Genomic DNA, 22083 nt, shown 5'->3' on the forward strand with positions numbered 1-22083 from the left:
TTGGAACCAAGTGGATATTCAAGAACAAGCAAGATGCCCATGGGATTATCATTCGCAACAAGGCTCGTTTGGTAGCACAAGGCTACTCCCAAGTCGAGGGTATCGACTACGGTGAAACCTTTGCTCCCGTTGCTCGTCTTGAATCCATTCGCATGTTGATTGCATATGCTTCTCATCATAACTTTAAGTTACAACAAATGGATGTGAAGAGTGCTTTTCTTAATGGTCCCATTAATGAATTGGTTTACATCAAGCAACCCCCCGGGTTCGAGGATCCCTACTTTCCCGATCATGTGTATCGACTCGATAAGGCACTCTATGGTCTTAAACAAGCCCCACGTGCGTGGTATGACCACCTTACCGAGTTGTTACAAGACCGTGGTTTTGAAGTTGGGCTAATTGACCCCACTCTTTTTACTAAGAAGGTCAAAGGGGAGTTGTTTGTGTGCCAATTATATGTTGATGATATTATCTTTGGTTCTCCTAACAAAGCTTTCAATGAGGAATTTGCCGCTCTCATGACCTCAAAGTTCGAGATGTCCTCCATGGGAGAGTTGAAGTTCTTTCTAGGGTTCGAAGTGAAGCAAAGAAGAGAAGGAACCTTCATCAATCAATACAAATACACCCAAGACATGCTCAAGAGATTCAAGCTAAGTGACGTCAAGCCGGCCTCCACTCCAATGCCCACCAAGTGCCAACTTGACTTAGATCCCAATGGTAAAGTGGTGGATCAAAAGGTATATCGTTCCATGATTGGTTCCTTGCTTTACCTTTGTGCATCTAGACCGGACATCATGTTGAGTGTGGGAATTTGTGCACGGTTTCAAGCCGCACCTAAGGAAAGTCACTATGTGGCGGTCAAACGAACCTTTCGATATTTGGCTCATACCCCAAACTTTGGCTTATGGTATCCAAGAGGATCAAACTTCAAGCTTGTAGGGTACTCGAATTCCGATTGGGTGGGAGACAAAGTGGATAGGAAGTCCACTTCCGGAGGGTGCCAATTCCTTGATTGCTCTTTGGTAAGTTGGTTTTCCAAAAAGCAAAGTTGTGTGTCTCTCTCGTCCACTGAGGCGGAGTATGTTGCCACCGGTAGTTGTTGTGCACAACTTCTATGGATGAGGCAAACTTTAAAGGATTACGGTGTCACTTGTGACAAAGTGCCTCTTTGGTGTGACAATGAAAGTGCCATCAAGATTTCTCTCAACCCAGTGCAACACTTCAAGACGAAGCATATTGAGATTCGGTATTACTTCATCCGGGATCACATTAGGCGAGGAGAGATCGAGCTCAACTATGTCAACACTCATGACAACCTTGCAGATGTTTTCACGAAGCCCTTGGATGAAGCAAGATTTCGCGAGTTAAGGCATGAGCTAAATATCATTGATTCGAGCAATGTGGCTTGAACCCGTGCACACCCTACCACGCTCAATTTGTTGTCTAGTTTAGGTGTAGGCATGGACATAGGGGGAGTGTTGTTCTCTCAATGAACTCTCCCTCCCCCCATTATGCATAAATTGATCAAGTCTTTCACTTTAGCCATTGTTGATGGCACTTGTGCTTAAAAGACAAGTTTTGGTCATGGGCCCAAGGTTAAAATCTTCGCGGTGCCATACCTTTTGACTCAAACATAGGTGGCCTCGGCCATCGCCCTCTTGTGAAGAGGTGTGTCTTGGTCGTTTGCTGGTGTGTTTGCCGTTTTTGTCGTTTCGTCGAGCTAAAGCCGTGTCTGTTTAGTTGCCGTGGCGTGCTGGGCGGTACTACCGCTGGTGGTGCGCGGTACTACCACTCGTAAGCGGTACTACCGCCCCCCAGCACGGTACTACCGCTGGGGGACGAGAACAGGGGGTTAAGTCAGGGGCAGGAGGAGGTTTCTTCTCCCCCATACCCATTCACTTCGCCCCTCTTTTCTCTTCCTCTCTCCAGCCTCCTCTCGCCGCGGGAGGGCTTCGGCGGATCTCCGTCTCCGGGGCGTCCCTCTCCATTTCCTTTGGTGGAGTCGATCCCCGCCTCGTCCTCTTGCCATGGATGCCGGTATTGCCCCCGTTCCTTCTTTCATTTTGTCTCTTTTTCAGTTCTTGTTTCTTAGGGGCAATGGTGGTTGCATCTCTAGATTTTTAGCTAAATCTAGGCTTGAGTTGGTTGGAGAAGGCAACTAGACTATCTCGATTAGAGTTTGGTAGGATTATTTTTGAATTTGGTAGGCCGGTAGTGCCGGATCTGACTGCGGTAGTAAGAACCCGCTGTTTCACCGCCTCGTGCTATATGAAACTGCTGTTTCTCCGCCTCAAGCAGTACTACCGCTCCTCTTGGAGCGGTACTACCGCTTGACCTAGAGCGGTACTACCGCTCCCTTTGGGGCGGTACTACCGCTTGGGGCGGTACTACCACGAGCAGGTCACGGTACTACCGCTGAATGCCAATTTCCATCATTTTCCTGCCTTACCTTGATCTTTTGTTGAGTTTGTTGGCTTATGCTCGTTCTTTCTGGTTGTTTTGCGTGTTCTTGTGTTTGGCTCCAGGTGATGATCTTTCCGAGCAGCAAGGTCGCCGTATCAACCCCGGGCGTGCCACATCAAAACGCTACCGCACCGCAAGTGTTCCTCCACCTCCTCAGCAATCGAAGCGAGCCGCCAACAAGCCAAAAGGGAAGACTGTGACTGAGATGACCAACAAGGAGTTTTGGGAGAAGCGTCGCCGCAACCCCTATGCGGTGGACCAAGAACCCACTTTGGTCAACCGCCTGTTCTGGAACCGTTTTCAGTTTGCCATCTACTTTGATGTGATCAAGGCCAAGAAGAATCTTTTTGTTGATGTTCGCTCCATTGACACTGATGCTATGGAGAAGGACCCGGAGTACTTTGGCGAAGCTCTTCAGATGTGCACTCAGCTGAACATTCTCAGGATCATGCAATTCAACAAGGATTTCGATGCGGATTTGGTGGCTCAATTCTATGCCAGGATGCGCCACAAGGAGCTCATGCGTCAGATGGGAGCAACAGTTGCCAGTGGGTCTGAGGGTCAGATCACTGAAGAGGACTGGATTCATCAGAATTGCCACTGGACCGACTCCGATGCCGAGCAGTTTTCGACCCACGATGAAGATGCAGAGATGTGATGTTTGAGATCTTCCTCCTCCCATCACCTGGAGTCGTAGTGTCTCTCTCTGTCCTTTTTGGTGTCTCGCTGCCAAAGGGGGAGAGAGTGTAGGGATTTGCTTCTTGTGTCGTGCTTTGAGTCGTCTTGTGTTTTCTTGTGTGTTCCTTCTTTGGTTTGGTTTGGTGTGAAATCTAAGTTCTAGTCATATGGTGTAAGACATATGCTCCCTATCGCTACCTTATTACTTATGTCATTTCAGAGTACTGTAATTTATTGTGAGATGCATGCTTGTCCTATTTACTCACTTCTCTCATATATATTGTGCTTAGTATTGTTGCACTATAAAATATAGGGGGAGTGTTGATCCGAATCTGTGTGTCGTGCCATCTCTAGGTGCACACATTCTGGGGGAGCCCGTCTATATTTTGTAGTTCTTAGTTTTCTTCGTTTCATTTCTTTTCCTTGCGCAAATCCCTAGTTGTCATCAATCCACCAAAAAGGGGGAGATTGTTACGGCATATCTCTCTCAAGGTAGTTTTGGTGATTGATAACAACATGTTTGCGGTCTAATCTTGTGCTTTGAATAATTCACAGATTCTCCCCTGGCATGAGACGCCTTCTTCCCCTCGGAGTGTATTTCAAGACGGTGTAGCTCGTTCGTTTCTTTCTCGGTGGACTAGTCGCGTAGAGGGCACCGTACTATCAAGAGGGGGTCCGCTGGAGTTTTGCATGGGTGGAATCATCACGTACACATCAGCTTCTCGCCCTCCGAGCTTTTCCCGTCCATTGAAGAGATCTCTCCTCTCTTCCTTGTCCTGTCTGGGTCTAAGCGGCAGTACCGCGTACCCAGCGGTAGTACCGCTGAGAAGCCACAAGCGGCAGTACCGCTCCGCAGCGGTAGTACCGCCGTGGCTTCACAGCAGTAGTACCGCTGGGGGCCTGGCACCTCCGCCTGGTCCTCAGCTTCTTTGAGAGATCCCTTCTCCCTCTCTCCCCAGCGGTAGTACCGCACTGCCTGCGGTACTACGGCCGAAGGGTCACAAGCGGCAGTACCGCTCCACAGCGGTACTACCGCCCTTGACCTCACTGTCGTAGTACCGTTGGGCAGTCTGGCTCCTACCGCCTCGATTCAAGAGGTCTTTTTCTCGTGTCGGGTTTTGCGGCACTAGTCACGGTTGTAGTGGCGGTAGTACCGTTCCTGGAGCGGTAGTACCGCCCTACCACCGCGGTAGTACCGCAGAATTGGATCTGTTCCCTACTAGTCTCCTCAGCGCGGCAGTACCGCTGGCTGGGGCGGCAGTACCGCTGTCCTGGCGATAGTACCGCACCCTCTCAGCGGTAGTACCGCCCTGTGCGGGGCTGGTTGGTGGGGGGCAACGGGATTGTTTCCCCCACTATAAAAGGAAGTCCCCTTCTTCCTTCTCACCTACCTCTTCCTCCCCTAAGCTCCATTTATTGCTCAAGCTCCATTAAATACTTCAAGCTTCATTTCCGCCCGATCTATCTCTCTAGCCAATCAAATTTGTTGATTTGCTCGGGAGTGGTTGAGAAGGCTCCGATCTACACTTCCACCAAGGGATTTTCGATTCCCCCACTCATCCCTAGCGGATCTTGTTACTCTTGGGTGTTTGAGCACCCTAGACGGTTGAGGTCACCTCGGAGCCATATTCCATTGTGGTGAAGCTTCGTGGTCTTGTTGGGAGCCTCCGATTAAGTTGTGGAGATTGCCCCAACCTTGTTTGTAAAGGTTCGGTCGCCGCCTTCAAGGGCACCAATAGTGGAATCACGGCATCTCGCATTTTTGAGGGCGTGAGGAGAATACGGTGGCCCTAGTGCCTTCTTGGGGAGCATTGTGCCTCCACACCGCTCCAACGGAGACGTACTTCCCCTCAAAAGGAAGGAACTTCGGTAACACATCCTCGTCTTCACCGGATCCACTCTTGGTTATCTCTTACCTTTACTTGTGCAAGCTCTTTAGTGTTTCTCCCCTTGCTTACTTGTATGCTTGTTGTTATTGCATCATATAGGTTGCTCACCTAGTTGCACATCTAGACAACCTACTTTGATGCAAACTTTAATTTGGTAAAGAAAAGCTAAAAATTGGTAGTTGCCTATTCAGCCCCCCCTCTAGTCAACCATATCGATCCTTTCATCTTGTAACCTGTGGTGCCTATTGGATGTGACAATGTTGACCTCGATAATGTCCTTCGTTCCTTCCCGCATTAGGACCACATTTCCAATGAGATATTCCGGGATGCCTCTTTTGGTCACTAGACTAAAATAGTCCATTTGTAGTACCTCGAAGATAGGATTGCAGACAAGCTTTCACCTTGGCAAGGCAAGCTTTCACCTTGGCAAGGCAAGCATGTGGTTAATCTGGGTCGCAATGTTCTTGTCAAGTATGTGCTCACGGCGATTGCCAACTATCGTCACACGCCGCCTGCTTTGTCGGTTAAAGTGAAGAATTCGGGCATGCGTATCTTTGGGTGGGTCACGACAAGGTCCAGGTAGGTGAACTGGGTGATGGCGTGCAAGGTCAATACTACGGTGACCTAGGTGTTCTTAACCTTGAGAAGTTTGCTTCGGCGCTCTGCCCCCGCCGGCGTTGGTGTTAATGGACCGACCCACCGAGGACTTGGCTTAGCATAGGAACTTCGTGCTCTCCCGAGTCCCGTGATCTGTGTGCTGCTGCCACTAGAGTGACTGTTGGGGATGATAGCTTTGCCAAGTTTTGCTACAATGGTCTATTGGCCTGGTCTCCTTGTTTTCTCTACAATGGTTTGGGCAAATGTCAAGACCGGCTCTCACTTTGTTGATGATGCTAGTATCGTGGGAGATTTGGAAGAAAAGCAACGCAAGAGTTTTCCGCAACACCTCCACCCCCAGAATGGTGGTTGTTAGGAAGATCAAGGAGGAAGCCCATGTTTGGGCGTTAGTGGACGCGAAACACTTGATTAATGTAATGGCGCGAGAGTAGTCTTTTTTTCTCCATCTTTGTGGGCATATGTCTAAAACTTCTTAATGAATGAAAACGGTAAATGTCTGAGTTGTTGTGTCAAGGATTTGGGTTGTAAGGGCATCTCCAAAGGGGGCCCTCAAAACTCCGGTATATGTGTGAGTTGTGGTGTCCGACCGTTTGTGGCAAATTTTGTCATCCAATGGGACCCTCATCGGTACGAGAAGTGGTCTGGACGTCTGTTTTGTTGCACAACCGAGACAAACATGGAGGAGCTATACATGCGTCATCCACTTGACCATCAAAAAGAAACATGTGGTCCTCCTCTCGTTTCTCTCTCCACACATGCATCATCCTCTCTCCTCTCTATTCTTCCAACCGGAGAAATAAAGATTAATTTGTGAAAAGAGTTGAATGACGCTTTTTCATATCATGTCCGTGGACCATGTCCGAACATAAAAACGGACATATATCAAAGCTATTTGTCGGTCTTCCTTGGAGATGTCCTAAGCCACCATTGCTTGTATTGTATAAAACTGTATCCGTCGTGTTCTGGCCAGCCTCATATATGCACGTCTGAGAGTGGCTAGAACCCTAGAACTCTCCCGTCAAATTTAGCTACCTTTCTACCTGAAATTTCTGTTTCTGCTCGGTCCATGGTTCACACTGAACCTCACAATAATGCTGAGATTGTGCGTGATGACGAGAAAAAGGCGCTCCGGTGTGACCAGTGGCAAAGGAAGCCGGAGAAACCAAATCGGCAGGAGTTGCATCTTGCATCACCTCCTCACTGATCACACCTTTTATCTAAACAAAAACCTCACAAATCGATCGATCAATCAAACCCTCTTCACGCGTCGCATTGGCGACCAGGTGTCGGCCTGCGGGTGATCGCGTGCGTGTGCTGATCACCATTTATTATCGTAGGTCCCGATCTAACAATCTGCCCATGTGGACTAATCCGTGTCACCGGGGAGAGATCAATGCTTCTTCTCTTTTGAGACGTCCGGGGACGAATGGCGCGTGCATGTCGGCTCGTCGACGGGATGCACCTGGGCGTGTCGCGCGAACATCCGATCCCTCGTGCCTAAATAAACAGCTAAAATGTCAGTTTCGTAGCACATTCATCACGCACTTTGGCGTCCCGACCTGTATCACCCGTTGTCCATTGGCGTGCGTCCGGTATGAACCCCCGTGCGTCACGCCACTGACTACAGGCCGGCCGCCCGGCGGCAGGTACGATCGGCGGGGATCAGGGAGAGGCTACACGGAAACACCATCTAACCGGCCTGAAACGTCCGGACGGCCCGTCTGATCACTAACCGGTCAAGAAAAATTAACCCAAACGAATGCCTCAATCTCGTTCCAAACGTCCATACTGTCTGGAACCCTTTATATCTATTTTCTCTGTTACAAAATAGATGACCCAACTTTGTATTAAAATTAATACAAAATCAGGTCATATATTTTGGAACGGAGGGAATAGCACAAATATTAGGCGACCCGGGCGCGTCCGCCGGTCGAAGCTAACAGGCCCAACCCACCACCGACCCCACGGCTGCCCCACAAAAAACCCCATCCGGCTCCTCGTTTGGAACCCTAGCTGACTCACTCCCTCCGTCCTCTCCTCTTCCGATTCACCCGGGTGCAATGTCCAGCTCCGGCAGCGACTCTGGCTCCGACCTCGACGTTCACGAGGAGCTAGCCCCCCGCATTGCCTTGGAGTGGTCCAAGATGGACACCAGGGGCAGCTCCAGATCCGCAGCGTCGCCGCAGCTCCCGCGCCAGCGCAGCGCGGACGCCGGAGCTGGACCCTCCCGACCCGCGCTGAGCTCCACCAGGACAGCGCAGTCCGCACCGCCCCTGCACTGTCTCCTTACTTGCCGGCCGCTCCTCCGCGCGGGCAGCGGTGGGTGCTAATCCCTGTGCCGCCGGCCCGCACGCACACTCTGGAATAGGAGGCATGCGCCGCCTGCCGCGAGAGGCAGCGGGCAAGGGGCGGGGGGGGGGGGGGGGGGAGCGGCGGAGCGGGCCGTGCGCCGTCGGCGCGAGATGCCGGCAGAGCCCAACGAGGAGGAGCGGCTCCTCGCCGAGGTCTACCGTTGGTCGATCATGACGGCGGAGACAGACGCCCAACGCCTCCGGCGAAAGAACGCAACGGACCTTCGGCTAGCCATAGAGTAGTCGGAGAGGGAGGCGAAGGAGATAGCGGCGAAGGCGGCTCGGGTCGCCAAACTAAAGCGGCAACAGGATAAGGCCATCCATTGGATGAAAGGGCTGTTAGTCCTGTTCTTCTCTGGCTCCGACTCCGATGGCAGCTCCACCTCCTCCGACGACCAAGATCTTCCACCAGCCGCGGACGCCTACAGCTACGCCGGTGATCGGAAGGGGAAAGGCCCGGCGAAGAAGTGGTGAAGAAGCTCCCTCTTAAGTCTAATTATCGTTTTTAGTAGTTGAACTTGTGCGGCGATGAACTGCGGTGATCTTTTGGATAATGTAAAGTGGGTTTATGCATCTCATTGTCCGTTTGATGTCGATTTTTTTGTCCGTTGTTTGATCACGTACAGTATTTCAACGCGTTGCATGCGTAGCATGGATATATGATGCCGGATATGAGATACACGGATGTTGATAACGAATTATGATGCGCGCGATCAATGTCCGTGTCCGCGGGCGTTTGGAAGGCCGAATTTGCCCGTCACGGCTCTAACGGAGTACATGATGAGCGTTTGAGAGGGCGGATTTGCCATCGTGCTCTAACACAGAGGACAGGACGAGGAGTTGGTCGCATCCAGGTAGATACATCACCGATTCACCATGTACGGCCACCGCGCCCACCTCGATCCTGAGCCTGAACCGAATCCCCGATCCCACCCACGGAGCAACCCTGGCCGTCGGATCCCCGCACCGCTCCCTGGGCCACCTCACCCACTCGGGTCGGGTAGTTCAAATCCGGCGGCTCGGCTCCTTCCTTCCTTCCCCGTCTGGAAGCTTTCCTTTCTCTTTTGCAGCAGAGGAGGAGCGGGCCGGCCGGGGAGAGGGGCTTTCCGCTTTGCTTGCTCCCTCTTTCTCCCTCCCCCCTCTCTCTCTTTCCAGCCTTATTATTGAAGAGCGCAGCGCGCCTCCCTTTCTCCTCCTCGCTAAGCAACTCATCAGCTCAACTCACATCATCCGTGGTGGTGCCACACCACCACTAGTTAAACCGCAGCCTTCAGCTGGTGTAGCCAAGTGAGCGAGTGCGCGGCCACAAGGTAGCGGCAGCAGTACGAGGAAGCGGGCAGAAGGGACAAGAAGAGCTCGGTCGACCACGCGGCCGGAGCGGCGATGGCAGGGCCGAGCATGCCGCGGCCTCTGCTGGTTGCCCTCCTCCTCCTGGGGCTCTTGCTGCTCGTCCACGTCCCGTATGCTGGTATGATCTTCGGCTCCGTCGGTTACGCCTGCATCCGGTTCTTTGCTTTCTTCTTCGGCTAATCTGAATTCGGTTCTGTTCTCGGCTTCTCGCCGTTGCGGTGTTTCGACTTTGGAAGCTTCTTCTCACTTTCTTTTATCATTAGTACTGTACGCTCTTTTGAGATTTGAGCCAGTCGAGCACATGTCCAGATGTTCGATTCCTTCCTTCCTACTGCCACTGGAGCATCATCATAGCCCTGACAAGGAGAAAAATAAATAAATCGTTGGTAGTGTACCTTTTCTTCTTCTACTTCTTGGAATGGAATTCAGATCACAGGGTAACTAAGTACTAGTAACTGACGTCTCTTTCACGTAGGTTCTTCAGCCAAAAGTGGCGTCGGTTCTTCAACCGTCCCCTTCGTGTCGACATGGTTCTGTTTTTAGCCCGGGAAAGAATGTGGGTGACAGTGAAATGAACCTACTTACATCTGTGGAAAACAACGGTGTCTGCGCTCTCAACCGTGCAACATTGTTAACAATTCGAAAAAAAATCCAATTATGCACGCGCACTCGTGATAAAATCCTACGTGCTCGCTCGTCGTGTCGTTGTGAGGGTGACTTGTACTAGCGCTGTACCGACCTGACACACTTTGTTTTCCAAGTCTACCCATTTGAAATTTTGAATTCCGCGGGGATTTCTTGTGCTCTTCACAAGTTTATTTACTGTGCAGTGACCTTAGGAGTGCATTTTGCCAACTATACTCATGTTGTTTACTAAAAAAAACTACTCCGTATATATACTTGTGTTGTTAACGGTGGGACACGTGTCGCAGCGCCGCAGTCCTTCATCGGCATCAACTACGGCGACATCGCCGACAACCTGCCGCCGCCGGCGTCGACGGCGCGGCTGCTGAAGTCCACCACCATCGGCAAGGTGCGCCTCTACAGGACCGACCCGGCCGTGGTGGCCGCCTTCGCCGGGACGAGCATCTCGCTGCTCCTCGGCGCCGCCAACGCCGACATCCCCTCCTTCGCATCCTCGCCGTCGGCCGCCGCCGCCTGGGTCGCCGCGCACCTCCCGTCGTCCTCCTCGCCCGCCGTGAACGGCATCTCCGTCGGCAACGAGGTGCTCTACTCGGGCGACGCCGCGCTCATCTCGCAGCTGGTCCCGGCGCTGCAGAACATCTACGACGCGCTGCCGGCCAGCTCCGGCATCAAGGTGTCCACGGTGAACGCCATGGACGTGCTGGCGTCGTCGGACCCGCCGTCGTCGGGGGCGTTCAAGCCGGAGCTGTCGGCCGCGCTGGACCCGCTGCTGGCCTTCCTCAGCAAGACCGGCTCGCCGTTCCTGGTGAACCCGTACCCCTACTTCGCGTACCAGGACGACCCCAGGCCGGACACGCTGGCCTTCTGCCTCTTCCAGCCCAACGCCGGGCGGCCGGACGCCGGGTCCGGGCTCACCTATACCAGCATGTTCGACGCGCAGGTGGACGCCGTGCGCGCCGCGCTGGACGCCAAGGGGTACAAGGACGTGGAGGTGGTGGTGGCCGAGACCGGGTGGCCGCACAGCGGCGGCGCCGACGAGGCCGGCGCCTCCGTGGAGAACGCGCGCGCCTTCGTCTCCAACCTCGTCTCCCACCTCCGGTCCATGGTCGGCACGCCGCGGATGCCCGGCAAGTCCGTCGACACCTACCTCTTCGCCGTGTACGACGAGGACCTCAAGCCCGGGAAGGCGTCGGAGAAGTCCTTCGGCCTCTTTCAGACCACGCTCACCGAGACGTACCCGACGGGGCTGATGAGGAACGGCACCGCGGGCCTGGCGCCGGCTCCGGCACCGACGCTGCGGCCGGCGAGCCCCCCGCCGGCGATACCGCAGGTGGGTCACCCATCACTCTGTCTGCCCTTGGATCTTGTTTGCTTTCGAAGTTTCTTGTGAACTTACGGTGGAGCTCTCGTCTCGCTTCTGTTGGTGCAGGTGACGCCGGTGCAGCCGCAGCCAAGCGCGTCGGCAGCGGCGACGTCGCCGCCTCGGCATGCTCGTAGTGCTGCTGAATCGCCTCGCACCGTGCCTGCCCTCCATGTGTTTGCTTGTTTCTTGTTCATGTCTCTGCTGGCCTGACCTTCCTTTTCTGTCTGCAATCTCTGTAATGTGTGTTGAGGCAAGCAACTTGTGTTCTGCTCATATGTGGTTTTGCACTGTCCAACTCTGATACGATGTGAACAAATATATTTGTTTCATAATCAGTTGGGAACCCCAGTTCGTTAAAGAAACAGTGTACCAACATCAAAGACAAGGTAGGGACACGCCGACAGTCATAGCATATCATAAAAAGAATCATCATCCGAAGCATACTGAAGTATTTTGTTGGCGTACAAATAACAAAAAATACCAAGCAAGTGCAAGGAAAACATACAGGCCAGCCCCTACACACTGGGCAAATGAATGGCAAGAGAAACAACAATCTGCAGGCAGAACCTAAGGCTTCAGAAGAAGTCAACAACCGAACAAGAGCTACAACAACTCTCAGCATACCACCATCTTAGAAAAAAAAAACAAGGCAAAGGCAGCATCGAACAATCGAACAGCCACACACAAAAAAAGAAGATATCATCGGATTTATTTATGCGCCGGAATGAGAAACTGGGGATGTGGTGAACTGCCCGTCCTGGAAAAAATGGATGTACTGCTGCGGCAAAGGATGCTCCACCTGCAGCATAAGAAGCACACAAGGTTAGGTTTAGGCCTGTAGCTTATGTGTAGATACCCCAGCCTTATTCCGTAGTACAGAAGAGGAATTCACACGGTGCAAAAATAAAGATCGCATCTTACCCAGTCGCCATCAGTCTCGTCGCTAGGAACCAATACATTCATTTCACTGGATTTAGCCGAAGTAATGGAAGCGGCCAGTGATTCTTTGTTCAAGTATAACTGACACCCAGCTGTGTTGTCGATTGATATTGTCGGTGCAGTGCCCTACAGGTAAAGAGACGATGAGTTTAGTGCTTCACGACACTAGAAGCATGCCAAGTTCAAAAGGTTTGACCATCATACAAACAAAAGTGACACTTTTAGACCGATGACACGAATTCACAGAACAATCGAGTACCTGACATTGCACCTCAACGCCGTTGCAGTTGACAACCTCAAAAGCTGCTACGACATCCTGCATGACACATTAACTAAATTACTCTCGGCATATGCAATATTAATTCCACAAAAGAAATGCAATATCAGTTAGCTGACGCCCCAGAATGGTTTTTGCTAACCTTGAAAACAATTCCAAATTTGGTGCATTTGTCGACGGTGATATTGTTTACTTTACCTGCAAAAAGTTTAGCATTTGCTATTGACCAAAGCTTCCAGAAGAACATAATATATCCGAAGTAAAGATATACTTGTATACGTTACTCCCTCCGTCTCATAATATACGACGTTTTTGCAAACTGTTTTAGCTTGCAAAAATATCTTATATTGTGGGACGTAGCAAACCGTTTTAGCTTGCAAAAACATCTTATATTGTGGATGGAGGGAGTACCATTTACTTGAAGGACGGAATCCTTGCATCCAAACACATAGATAGACTGTTTAGAATCACACTCATCAATAGCAAGGTCCTTTCTACCAACTTGATTTTCGACCACCCATCTGCCATTTTAAAGAGGAAATGTAAAATAGATCAGTGTAAAGAAATATGCGCTCATTTATAAAGAACCACAATATTATCCTACTAATTAAATGGTGCAAGCTCCACCAAGCAGCATATGTAAATTATCGACACCAATAAGAAATATAGATTAGGAAAGAAGGTTAGCTTCTTTGATATCAGATGGAATTACATTATTCAAATACACAATTCAAAATTAATCCAATGTGCTTCCTTAATTTTCTTTGCAATAATTTCTCTTGATATTGCATTTAATTATCTCCGGTTAGTACGAGATGAGTGTTTTTCTTACACGAATTTAACTATCCCTTGGTCTTATGTGAAGTCATTTTCTCTGAAACTCTTTCATCTATATTTGTGCCACAAACCTCAACACGAGCATTCATCTAAACAATTCGTTAAACAGGATTACAAATCCATATCCTGTTTTCAGCTCCCTCTCAACTACGCGCAAGTCCATCTATTTCTGTGCCTGCTCTCTAACCCAACTAATCAAACACAAGGTTTCTATAACTATTCCACATGGTTGGGCCTGCCTGGCATTGATGCAGACCACCAAACAAACCCACAACGTATCAGTGACAACCTGTAATGACGTACTAATAGATAATAGACGCTAGATAACAGTATGTTGTTTTTAGCACTCACTTGCGACCCATCTGAAGCTCCAGTTTTGGGGTTCCAGTCTTGGAGCCAAAGGTTCCTGCACGAGAAGTCTTCGCAGGAGCAGGGGCAGCAGCACTACTGGTCACAACACCACTTCTATCAGCACGGTTTTTAGCCTTCATGTCATCAGTAACCTTCCGCAGCCCTGTAAAAATAATAATAGGGCCTCATATGTATGTTATTCTAGAAGGAAACAAATCTCTGGTCATAGACAAAGCAGGTGCTATCATCTACCTGAAGTCACATCTTTGCCCCCACCGATCTCTTGAAACACAGCTGACATTCCTTGCTTAGGCTGCGAAGATTTTGGAGATTTGTCTGTGCTAAAAAGAGGAGCTGATGGTGCAGCAGGTGGAGGAGGACCCTTAGCCGCTGGGGCAGCAGCCTTTGGTGGTGCACATCCAGCAGGACCCCACACAGGCCCAAGAGGATAATATTTCTTAATATAATCCCTCAAGCCAGGTGTGTAGAGCTCCTTCAAAGCTTTAGCCCACTCAACGTGGTCAGCATCTTTGTTCTTGTACTCAACAAGAACCTAAGAGAAAAACGGTGTATATGCATCATGAACCAAAACAACAAATACACATCTGGTTTCGTAGTAGAATGAAAATTTTCAGCTGGATCACTAATACCATTGTAATGTGATGCACTAACTAAATCACTCTTTGCGAGAGGACATCTTACAAAAATTAATCAAAATCACAAGACAATTCAGGCAAAACATAAGTAAATGTTTCACCCAAATGTTCAATTACTATGAATTAGCATGTGTGGGTTTACAAATATGTAATCTTCATCAAAGGTTTCGGAAAAAGACATAAAAATTAACTTTATGCTACTCTAGGCCTTTTAAGAGTATTCCTATTTACTCATGTGAACCTAATAAGTAAGTTGTCAAAAACTTCATAATCCCGACCGTCCCCTTCCAGAATTATGTTGACAGGTCGATCTTGTCCCTTCCTCGGCACTCTTCCTCAGTCACTCATGCACACAGCACATCCCCCATTCCCCTTTTACCGGGTTTGTGAGCTCAGCTCTCAAATGCATCTTGTGCTGCATCTAAAAAAATTGGTGTGTCCTTTAGCTTTTATCTTGTACAAGATACAAGTTCATTCTCTCATTTCACTCTTTCTCATCCACCCCAACAAAATCCTGATTTGGCGACCAAAAATACAAAGTAGCATGTACTGTTTTAGATGCTTATAGGGTTCAATTTCTTCAGGATGAATATAACTTTAAAAACAAGGTTGTTCTAATGCTTTTGTTTTACAAAATACACCTATTACATGGTAAAAATAAATTTTAATTAAAGAATAATCTAGTAGTGACAACCAGAAATGATAAATGGGTTGTTTTGCTTGAATAAAAAAGGATGATAGCCATAAGTGTTACAGATGCATCTCACTAATCTATAGCAGACCTTTCCAAAAAGAAACAGCACCGAAGCATTCTTATCAGGCTTTTTTGCTATTCATAAATTTAACCACGGCAGTAGGTATAAATGCCACAGGTATTGTGGAGCAAGGACAGACCCAGTGCTAGAAGCTCCCACGGCAGGTGGGGTCCGGGGAAGGATTATACGAGGCAAAGCCTTACCCCTGCACAGTGCAATGCAGAGAGGCCGCGTCGAACCCAGGACCTCTTGGCACACTGGGGAGTACTTCACCACTACGCCAGGCCTGTCGAAAATGGAATACTAAAAGACATACCTTGTTATTGTAGAACTCGGCCATCTGCCAGCTTTCTTCAACATGTGCTGTTGGGAAACTCATGCCTTGCAAGGTGGAAGAATAAAAGCAAATCAGGCGCGAAACATGTATAAAGCTCGACCGGACTCAGAGCCAACGAAGCAATTTCACTAACCGCAGCCTTTCCCTAAGAACGCAACCCAAGCCAGGGCATGGAGACTGTCAGCAACACTCTTCATGTGATTAAAATAGTCGGGCCTCCTTCCTTCCGTCATAGCGGTTGCTTTCGCAATAGTATCGTTTAGAGGCTTGAGGAAATCCTGCGCTTTAGCCATTGATGCAGGTTTCTGCAGAACAGGGGGAAAAAAGGTTCAGTGATGTAAGAATTGCAGTTACAATTTTGCAGATCCATCAAGCACGGTAACATTGTACTATGCGGCAGCATCCAATACTGGACGCCATTACAACAGTGGCATCAGCCCCAGACGTCTCGATCAACGAAACCCTATATCTCCTGACCTAACCTAGGATCAAAATCTCGGGTCGACCAGCCATTTCCACCGAACCAACGCCCCGGTGCCCCAGAACCGAAGGGAACGCCCGGAGATCTGAGGGCCGAGCGCAGACGTAGACAGCAGATCAGGGCAGGGAGGGAAGCGCGCGCCGTACCGGGTATTGCTTGGCCAGGATGAGGAGGTCCTTGGCGACGGCGAAGGCCTCGGCGAGCACGTTGGTGGCCTCGAGCACCGTCCCGCCGATCTTCTCGGCCGCGGCGTTGAGGCGGGCGAAGGCGTCGGCGAGGAAGTCGTCGTAGGCCAGGATCGCCGGATCCGACGACGCGGAGGCGCCCCCGAAGTCGCGCGCGGCCGAGGCCCCCGACGCGGCGGCGGCCTCGAGGCGCGCCACCGCGGCCTCGAGCCGCTCGACGAGCGCCTTCTCCATGGCGAGGCGAGGGAGAACGAATCGGGCCGCCGGGTCGGTCGTGCGCGTCCGTGCGGCGGTGTGCGTGCGAGCGAGTGCGTCTCTGTGGCGCCGCTTCTCCAGCTGGTTGCGGTTTTGATGGACTCTGCGGCTTCGCGAGCGGCTTTCCCTCTTTTCTGTGGCGACAGGAAATACATGAGATTGTGAGATGCTGGGGCACTGGATAATTCCCCAAAATTAAAGTACCACATATTTTTTTAATCATGTACGGAGTATAATTTTCAAAACAAGATGAAAGTACCAAATATATTTTTAGTTTTTATATGGTAATTTGTGATCTACCAGTAGCATCTTGAAAGGAAGATTAGCATGACCTAATCAATCAGGAAATACAATCAACTTGGTAAAGGGTCGGCGATAAGGAGTCGTTGTTGCGTTACGCTTGCAAACATGAACTTTTGTTGCCTTTATCATTAAGTCGGTGAGTTGCTGCCGAAAGTTAAAGGCCACTACTAAAGTCTAGCAACGAGAGAGATGCTACATATTATCATCTTTTTGTTTAAAAAGTCTATTATATGTATGTTGTATTCGGTGTGTATAGTTAAAGTGATTGTCAATCTAGTTATGCATGTTGGTTCCCGCGTAAATTTTTATAACTTTTCATAGAACGGTACAATCAGCATATTCATTAGCAACGGCGTGAAAATTAGCGAACATATTTCTACGCTATCAGCTAGTTATAACTTTTTTGGCGCCAACAGACAAGAAAGCAAGAAACATCGACACGGCATCAGGGCCGGCCCTGAGGGGGGCTGGCCGCCCCAGGCCCCCAAGGTGGAAGGAGCCCCCACGTATGCAATTATGTACATTAGGTGTCTGGAAGGGGGCCGTGTGTAGCCGTGGGGAAAGAAAGGAAGAAAGGCCATTGGGTCTGATCCAACCGCCTAAGTAGCAGCAACTGCTAGCGTTACATCGCCATAACACACGCATCAACTCGTCGGGATCCAGGAACGGATGCATGCATCGTCCACACGGTACGCGCCATCTTTTCGCCTTCCGCGCCAGTCGCAGTAGATGAACCATCGTCGCTTGCTCAAAGAACGAGGATTGGACTACAAGGGACGCGATGCGCGCCAGAGCTCGGCAATGGACCGGTGTTGCGTGTCCTCTTTAGAGGTGAGCGTTGCCAGCCAATCCACACTGTTAAATGTTTTGTTTATGCGGTTTAATGGTGTAGATCTCATAGATCCAGATGAAGATTGAGCTTATGGATGCTGATCATGGTTCATGGTAGTTAGGTTTTTTTGATGAAGTGCGCAATGACGACACAATTGGGTAACTAATTATTGATTTATCCGTGTGCTCAATTAGGTGCGAGTAATTTAATTTTTTAAAGATACCAAGATGTTTTATTTTTGAAGATGTAAAGGAATTTCCACACCACTCATACAGATTTGTCCATCTATCTAATTGCTCATATACTCCTATTTGTAGTAACAATTTTACCACAGTGATTCCAATAATTTAAAATGCATGTCCCAATTCTGTATTTTGGTTATGAAATCTTTTTAGGATCATGGAGTCTCATGTCCCTTTTGGTACCTAAAACATATAATGTACTTCTGTATGTTAAAAAAAAGTATTAAAAAAGTTCCTAATGTGTACCAAAGTAGAACGTGTATGAAAAAGTGAATGTAAAAGCACAAAAATTTAAAAACGTTGACAGCATATAGTTTTCTTAATCGTATATCTAAATATGTTAAACATGTATAAAAAATGTTCCTAATATATACAAAAATATATAATGTGTATGAAAAATTAGTGATCAAAGATAAATATTCAAAAATGGTAATCATCTAAAAAATGTTAAGGGTGTACAAAAAGTTATTACTTATGTATACAAAAAATGTACAATATGTATTAAATTTTATGAACGTAAAAGCGTATATTTTAAAAAAAGTTGATAGTGCACAAAAAATGTTAACCATATATTTAGAAAAATATTTATTAAACAAATTTCTTGATGTATACCTAAATTAAATAATATGTATGAAAAAAGTTGCCATCAAACATATTTTTTAAATGTTAGTCATGCATTTATAAAATATTAAACACATAAAAAAATGTTTCCTGATGTATACTTAAAGTGTATGAAAAATGTAGACATGTATTGAAGAAAATAGAAAAACAGAGAAAAGCGATGTAACCAAAGGAACGGAAGATGAAAAAAAAACACCTCCATAACAAAGAAAAATGGAAAACCTGAAGAAAAGCGTGAAAACCCATAAAAAAACCAAGGCTACCCAAAGAAAAACAAAGAAAACTGATGAAACTAAGACAAGAACAGAAAATAAAGAATATATGGGAAAGAAAAGAAAAAACCAATAAAAAAGAAAAAAAATTAAAAGAATACTGAATTAAAAAGAAAGAAAAGAAAAATCTGGAAAAACTGGCCTAAAATGAAGAAAACGGTGAAAAAGAAAATTAAAACCAAAATACTAGAGAAAACTGTGAAGAAACAAAGAAAGCCGATAAAAACAGAAAAAAAAAGGAAAAAAAAACGGAGTAGAACCAACAAACAAACATGCGATCGAGCGACGAGAAATTAGAGGCGACGAAAAAATAATTAAAATGTTCCGGCCCTGAAACAACTGGAAGAGGAAACCCTTTGGGCGAGAGCTGCTTCGATCTCGCATGAAGCGGGACATAGTTCGCGCGTTCCCTATTTGTTGAGAAACTCGCGTTTTGTGGCCTCTCTCAGCTGGGCCTGGGCCAGACGCAGCCCATTCGTGCATATCCGGCCGTAGTAGCAAGACAGCCCAGATAGCTCGAGCCGTCTCTACTTCGTGCGTCTTCCGGTCACTCCCGACTCCGGTGCGGTGAGCCCCTCGCCGCCCGCCGGCGATCTCCGTATACGAGAGGAAACAAATAGCCAGCCCGGCAACTCTCCCGCACTCCGGCTCGGTAGCCTTTCCCTTTCCCCGTTCGGTTGGTCCAAGCGCTCGCGCTCCTGGCCAGCTGGTTGGCTGGATCTAGCCGGCCAGAACCCTAACCTAACCCGGCGGGTCTCCAATCCTGTCCGCATGGAGCCGGCCGCCAACGGCGACAAGCCCTCCGACGAGCAGCAGCAGTTCGATCCCAGCCGGAGTAAGGGCCTCTCTTCTCGTCTCAATCTGCCAATTATGCTGTGCTGCTTTGTTCGTGCTTGATCTGGGTTGGGCTGGGTTGGTTTCAGCCCTGTCTAGGGGATCTTGGCTACTGTATTGATTATTAGTAGTAGCTATCTATTTATTTATCGGTTACTGCACACAATCTGTTTGATTCGTGGGAAATTCACAACTACGAATTGGCAGGAGGGGAGGTTGGGAATATAATTCTTATCAACATGTTTGTACCTCATATGGCTCTGTCCAATTGCAGTAATAACCGAGAACACGCATGCGGTGAATGGATACTGATCCCTTTGGATGGAATCCATGACCGCCATTAGGAACTCATGCTGAACCGTTTGTTTTTCCACGCAAGCGATTTGATTAGCACAAGCTTCCATGTGCTATCTCAGTCATCGTCGCGAAGCTTCACATATTTAATTAGCGCACAATTCATCTGCATAAACTTTCAGGATGTGCATTCACCGACTGTTTTGGTACCAACATTAAGTTTAGAAGCTTGTTAAATAAATTTTGCTGCGCTATATTACAGTACTGTGGCATTCTATTTAGGACACCATCTTTAGGATGTCCTCGAACCGAATACTCTGTCTTTTCTATTACGAACTGTTTGGAAGATCTAGCTTTTCCTTCTCATTTGCCAAGTGTTGCTATTTGAAAGTATGGCAAGTTCTGTTAACTCTTTTATCGCATTCTGACACATAATTTTATCAATGATTTCAAGTGATTGGCGTCATCAAAAGGAAGGCCTTGATTAAAGACCTAGCCGCTGCTTACCACGCTGAGTGTGTAGCATGTTGTAAAGAGCTTCTGGAACTCCAGAGGAAGTGGGAGGAGGTCTGTATCCCGTTGTTCTCCAACATTTCCAGATTTAGTCCTTCTTCTGGCTCTCTATATCACTTTAGTAGTTAGTACTGCAATTTTGTTCATTTTTTACCTGTCAATCGGAACATTACTTGCAGCCTGTAGCATTGTTGAAAATTATATTAGTGATGCATATTGTGCTCCATTAGCAACTGGTACTCTTTACACTTAGATCATGACTGCTAAAAGTTTTTTCTTGTCACTTGTCAGATCTCACTTTTACATTAAGTCCATAAGGCTGGAACTGTTGCAGATTCTTAGTCCAATTCATTGAGCTGTGAAACAAATGCAAATGTTTTCTAGGGAAGGAAACTTTTTAAGATTTTTAGTCCATAAGGCTGGAACTTTTGCAAATCCTGAGTTGAAGTCATGACTGTCAAATATGATTGGAGTTCAGCACTCACTGTTGCATGTTTTAGATTTTATCATTAAGAGAATTTTCTCTGTGAAAAAGGTTCCTGTTATCAACATTAATAATTCATCAGTACATATACTTGCTAGCTTGTTCTCTAGTACCTCCAGCATCTTTGGGGCCACTCTGTATTTGTTTTTTGTGCTAGCAGTTTCTCCCTTCTTACTCCAGTAGTTTTCGTTGTTATTCCCGTTCTTTGTTGGAACAGTTCAGCTTTCTGCAATTCGTGTCATAGTGCTACTTATCAAAGTCATCAAAATGCAACCGTCTTTCTGGGGCTACTTGTATTTGTTGTTTGTGCCAGCAGTTTCTCACTTGTTACTCCAGTAGTTTTCGTTATAATTATCATTATTTGTTGGAATAGTTTCCACCTTTCTGCGTGTCGCAGTGCTACTTACAAAAGTCGTTAAAATCCACCATCTTTCAGGGGCTGTATGCCTTGGTCTACACTAAAATTGAGCACACGGTTTTTGTTCTGCACTTCCTATCCTGTCAACAATTTCTTCAGATAACTGATCTCTGATGCGGTCCATTTTCCTGGGGTTTTTTTTCCCCGGTCGGTTTTGCAGGAGCAATGTGTCGAAGCTAAGATGCCCGAAGTGCCAAAACCATCTTCGACGAAGCCTTCTAAGCGCAGGAAGAGGTAGATCTACCAGGGGATTAATCGATGCTGCAGTTTACTTCAGTGGGGGAAATGGGAAGAGAAAAGAAAAGACTCATGTAAACATAGTTGACCTCCTGATACACAGGAAGGCGTGGTGAAAAACTCTACTGAGATTCGTGGTCTTCAAAATGTGGCACGAGCTAGTAAAAAAGTTTCGAGTAATGTGTGTGTACTGGTGTGGTCAATCACCATGTGAACTTGTGAAGTGAAGCAATCTACTATCACGGCTTGCTGCTGTCTTGCCCTCTGGGTAAAAAACTTATCCCGGCTTGCTGGTTCGGCTATGATGGCGTCCTTGGACATCGCAATTTTCTACTAGTACCCCTACTCTAAGGGCTTGATTAGATGAAATTAAGGGCGAGTTCTTTTGAACGGCTTAAAAAATAAGCCATCTCTTCCGAGCTCTTTTCATAAGCCGACTCTTATATTCATTGAGGCTTCTAAACTCGTTCGTCGACGTACATATGTCTGGCGGTGCCTTCAATGGCAGACAGGTTAAGGCCTCTTTTGGTTTACAGGAATTTCATAGGAATTCTAGAGGATAGGATTCTTATAGGATTTTTTCCTTCAGTGCCCTTTGGTTCA

The 22083-nt window shown here is 47.9% G+C and overlaps 3 protein-coding genes and 1 long non-coding RNA gene across 4 annotated transcripts; 3 read left to right on the forward strand and 1 right to left on the reverse strand.

Moving 5' to 3' along the window:
- The first annotated feature begins 9020 nt into the window (after positions 1-9020).
- Positions 9021-11692, forward strand: LOC125550465 (glucan endo-1,3-beta-glucosidase 7). The gene is made up of 3 exons (XM_048713463.2): positions 9021-9467; positions 10282-11324; positions 11424-11692. The coding sequence occupies exons 1-3, from the start codon at positions 9383-9385 to the stop codon at positions 11565-11567; spliced, it is 1272 nt and encodes a 423-aa protein (XP_048569420.2). The 5' UTR covers positions 9021-9382; the 3' UTR covers positions 11568-11692.
- Positions 9474-10155, forward strand: LOC147974635 (uncharacterized). Its single transcript, XR_015600208.1, has 2 exons — positions 9474-9735; positions 9825-10155. It is a non-coding gene; the product is annotated as an uncharacterized LOC147974635 (long non-coding RNA).
- A 45-nt stretch (positions 11693-11737) lies between the features above and the next one.
- On the reverse strand, positions 11738-16542 carry CAP1 (cyclase associated protein 1). Its single transcript, XM_048713462.2, has 10 exons — positions 16137-16542; positions 15643-15814; positions 15489-15553; positions 14014-14314; positions 13762-13924; positions 12985-13094; positions 12716-12771; positions 12556-12612; positions 12279-12422; positions 11738-12156 (listed from the first exon to the last, which is right to left on the reverse strand). The coding sequence occupies exons 1-10, from the start codon at positions 16407-16409 to the stop codon at positions 12070-12072; spliced, it is 1428 nt and encodes a 475-aa protein (XP_048569419.1). The 5' UTR covers positions 16410-16542; the 3' UTR covers positions 11738-12069.
- A 2678-nt stretch (positions 16543-19220) lies between these two features.
- On the forward strand, positions 19221-21782 carry LOC125550463 (uncharacterized). Its single transcript, XM_048713461.2, has 3 exons — positions 19221-19535; positions 20283-20395; positions 21404-21782. The coding sequence occupies exons 1-3, from the start codon at positions 19472-19474 to the stop codon at positions 21479-21481; spliced, it is 255 nt and encodes an 84-aa protein (XP_048569418.1). The 5' UTR covers positions 19221-19471; the 3' UTR covers positions 21482-21782.
- The last annotated feature ends 301 nt before the right edge of the window (positions 21783-22083 follow it).

The sequence above is a fragment of the Triticum urartu genome, chromosome 4A, assembly GCF_056163025.1.
Source record: "Triticum urartu cultivar PI428250 chromosome 4A, HENAU_Tu73, whole genome shotgun sequence".
Lineage (NCBI taxonomy): Eukaryota > Viridiplantae > Streptophyta > Magnoliopsida > Poales > Poaceae > Triticum > Triticum urartu.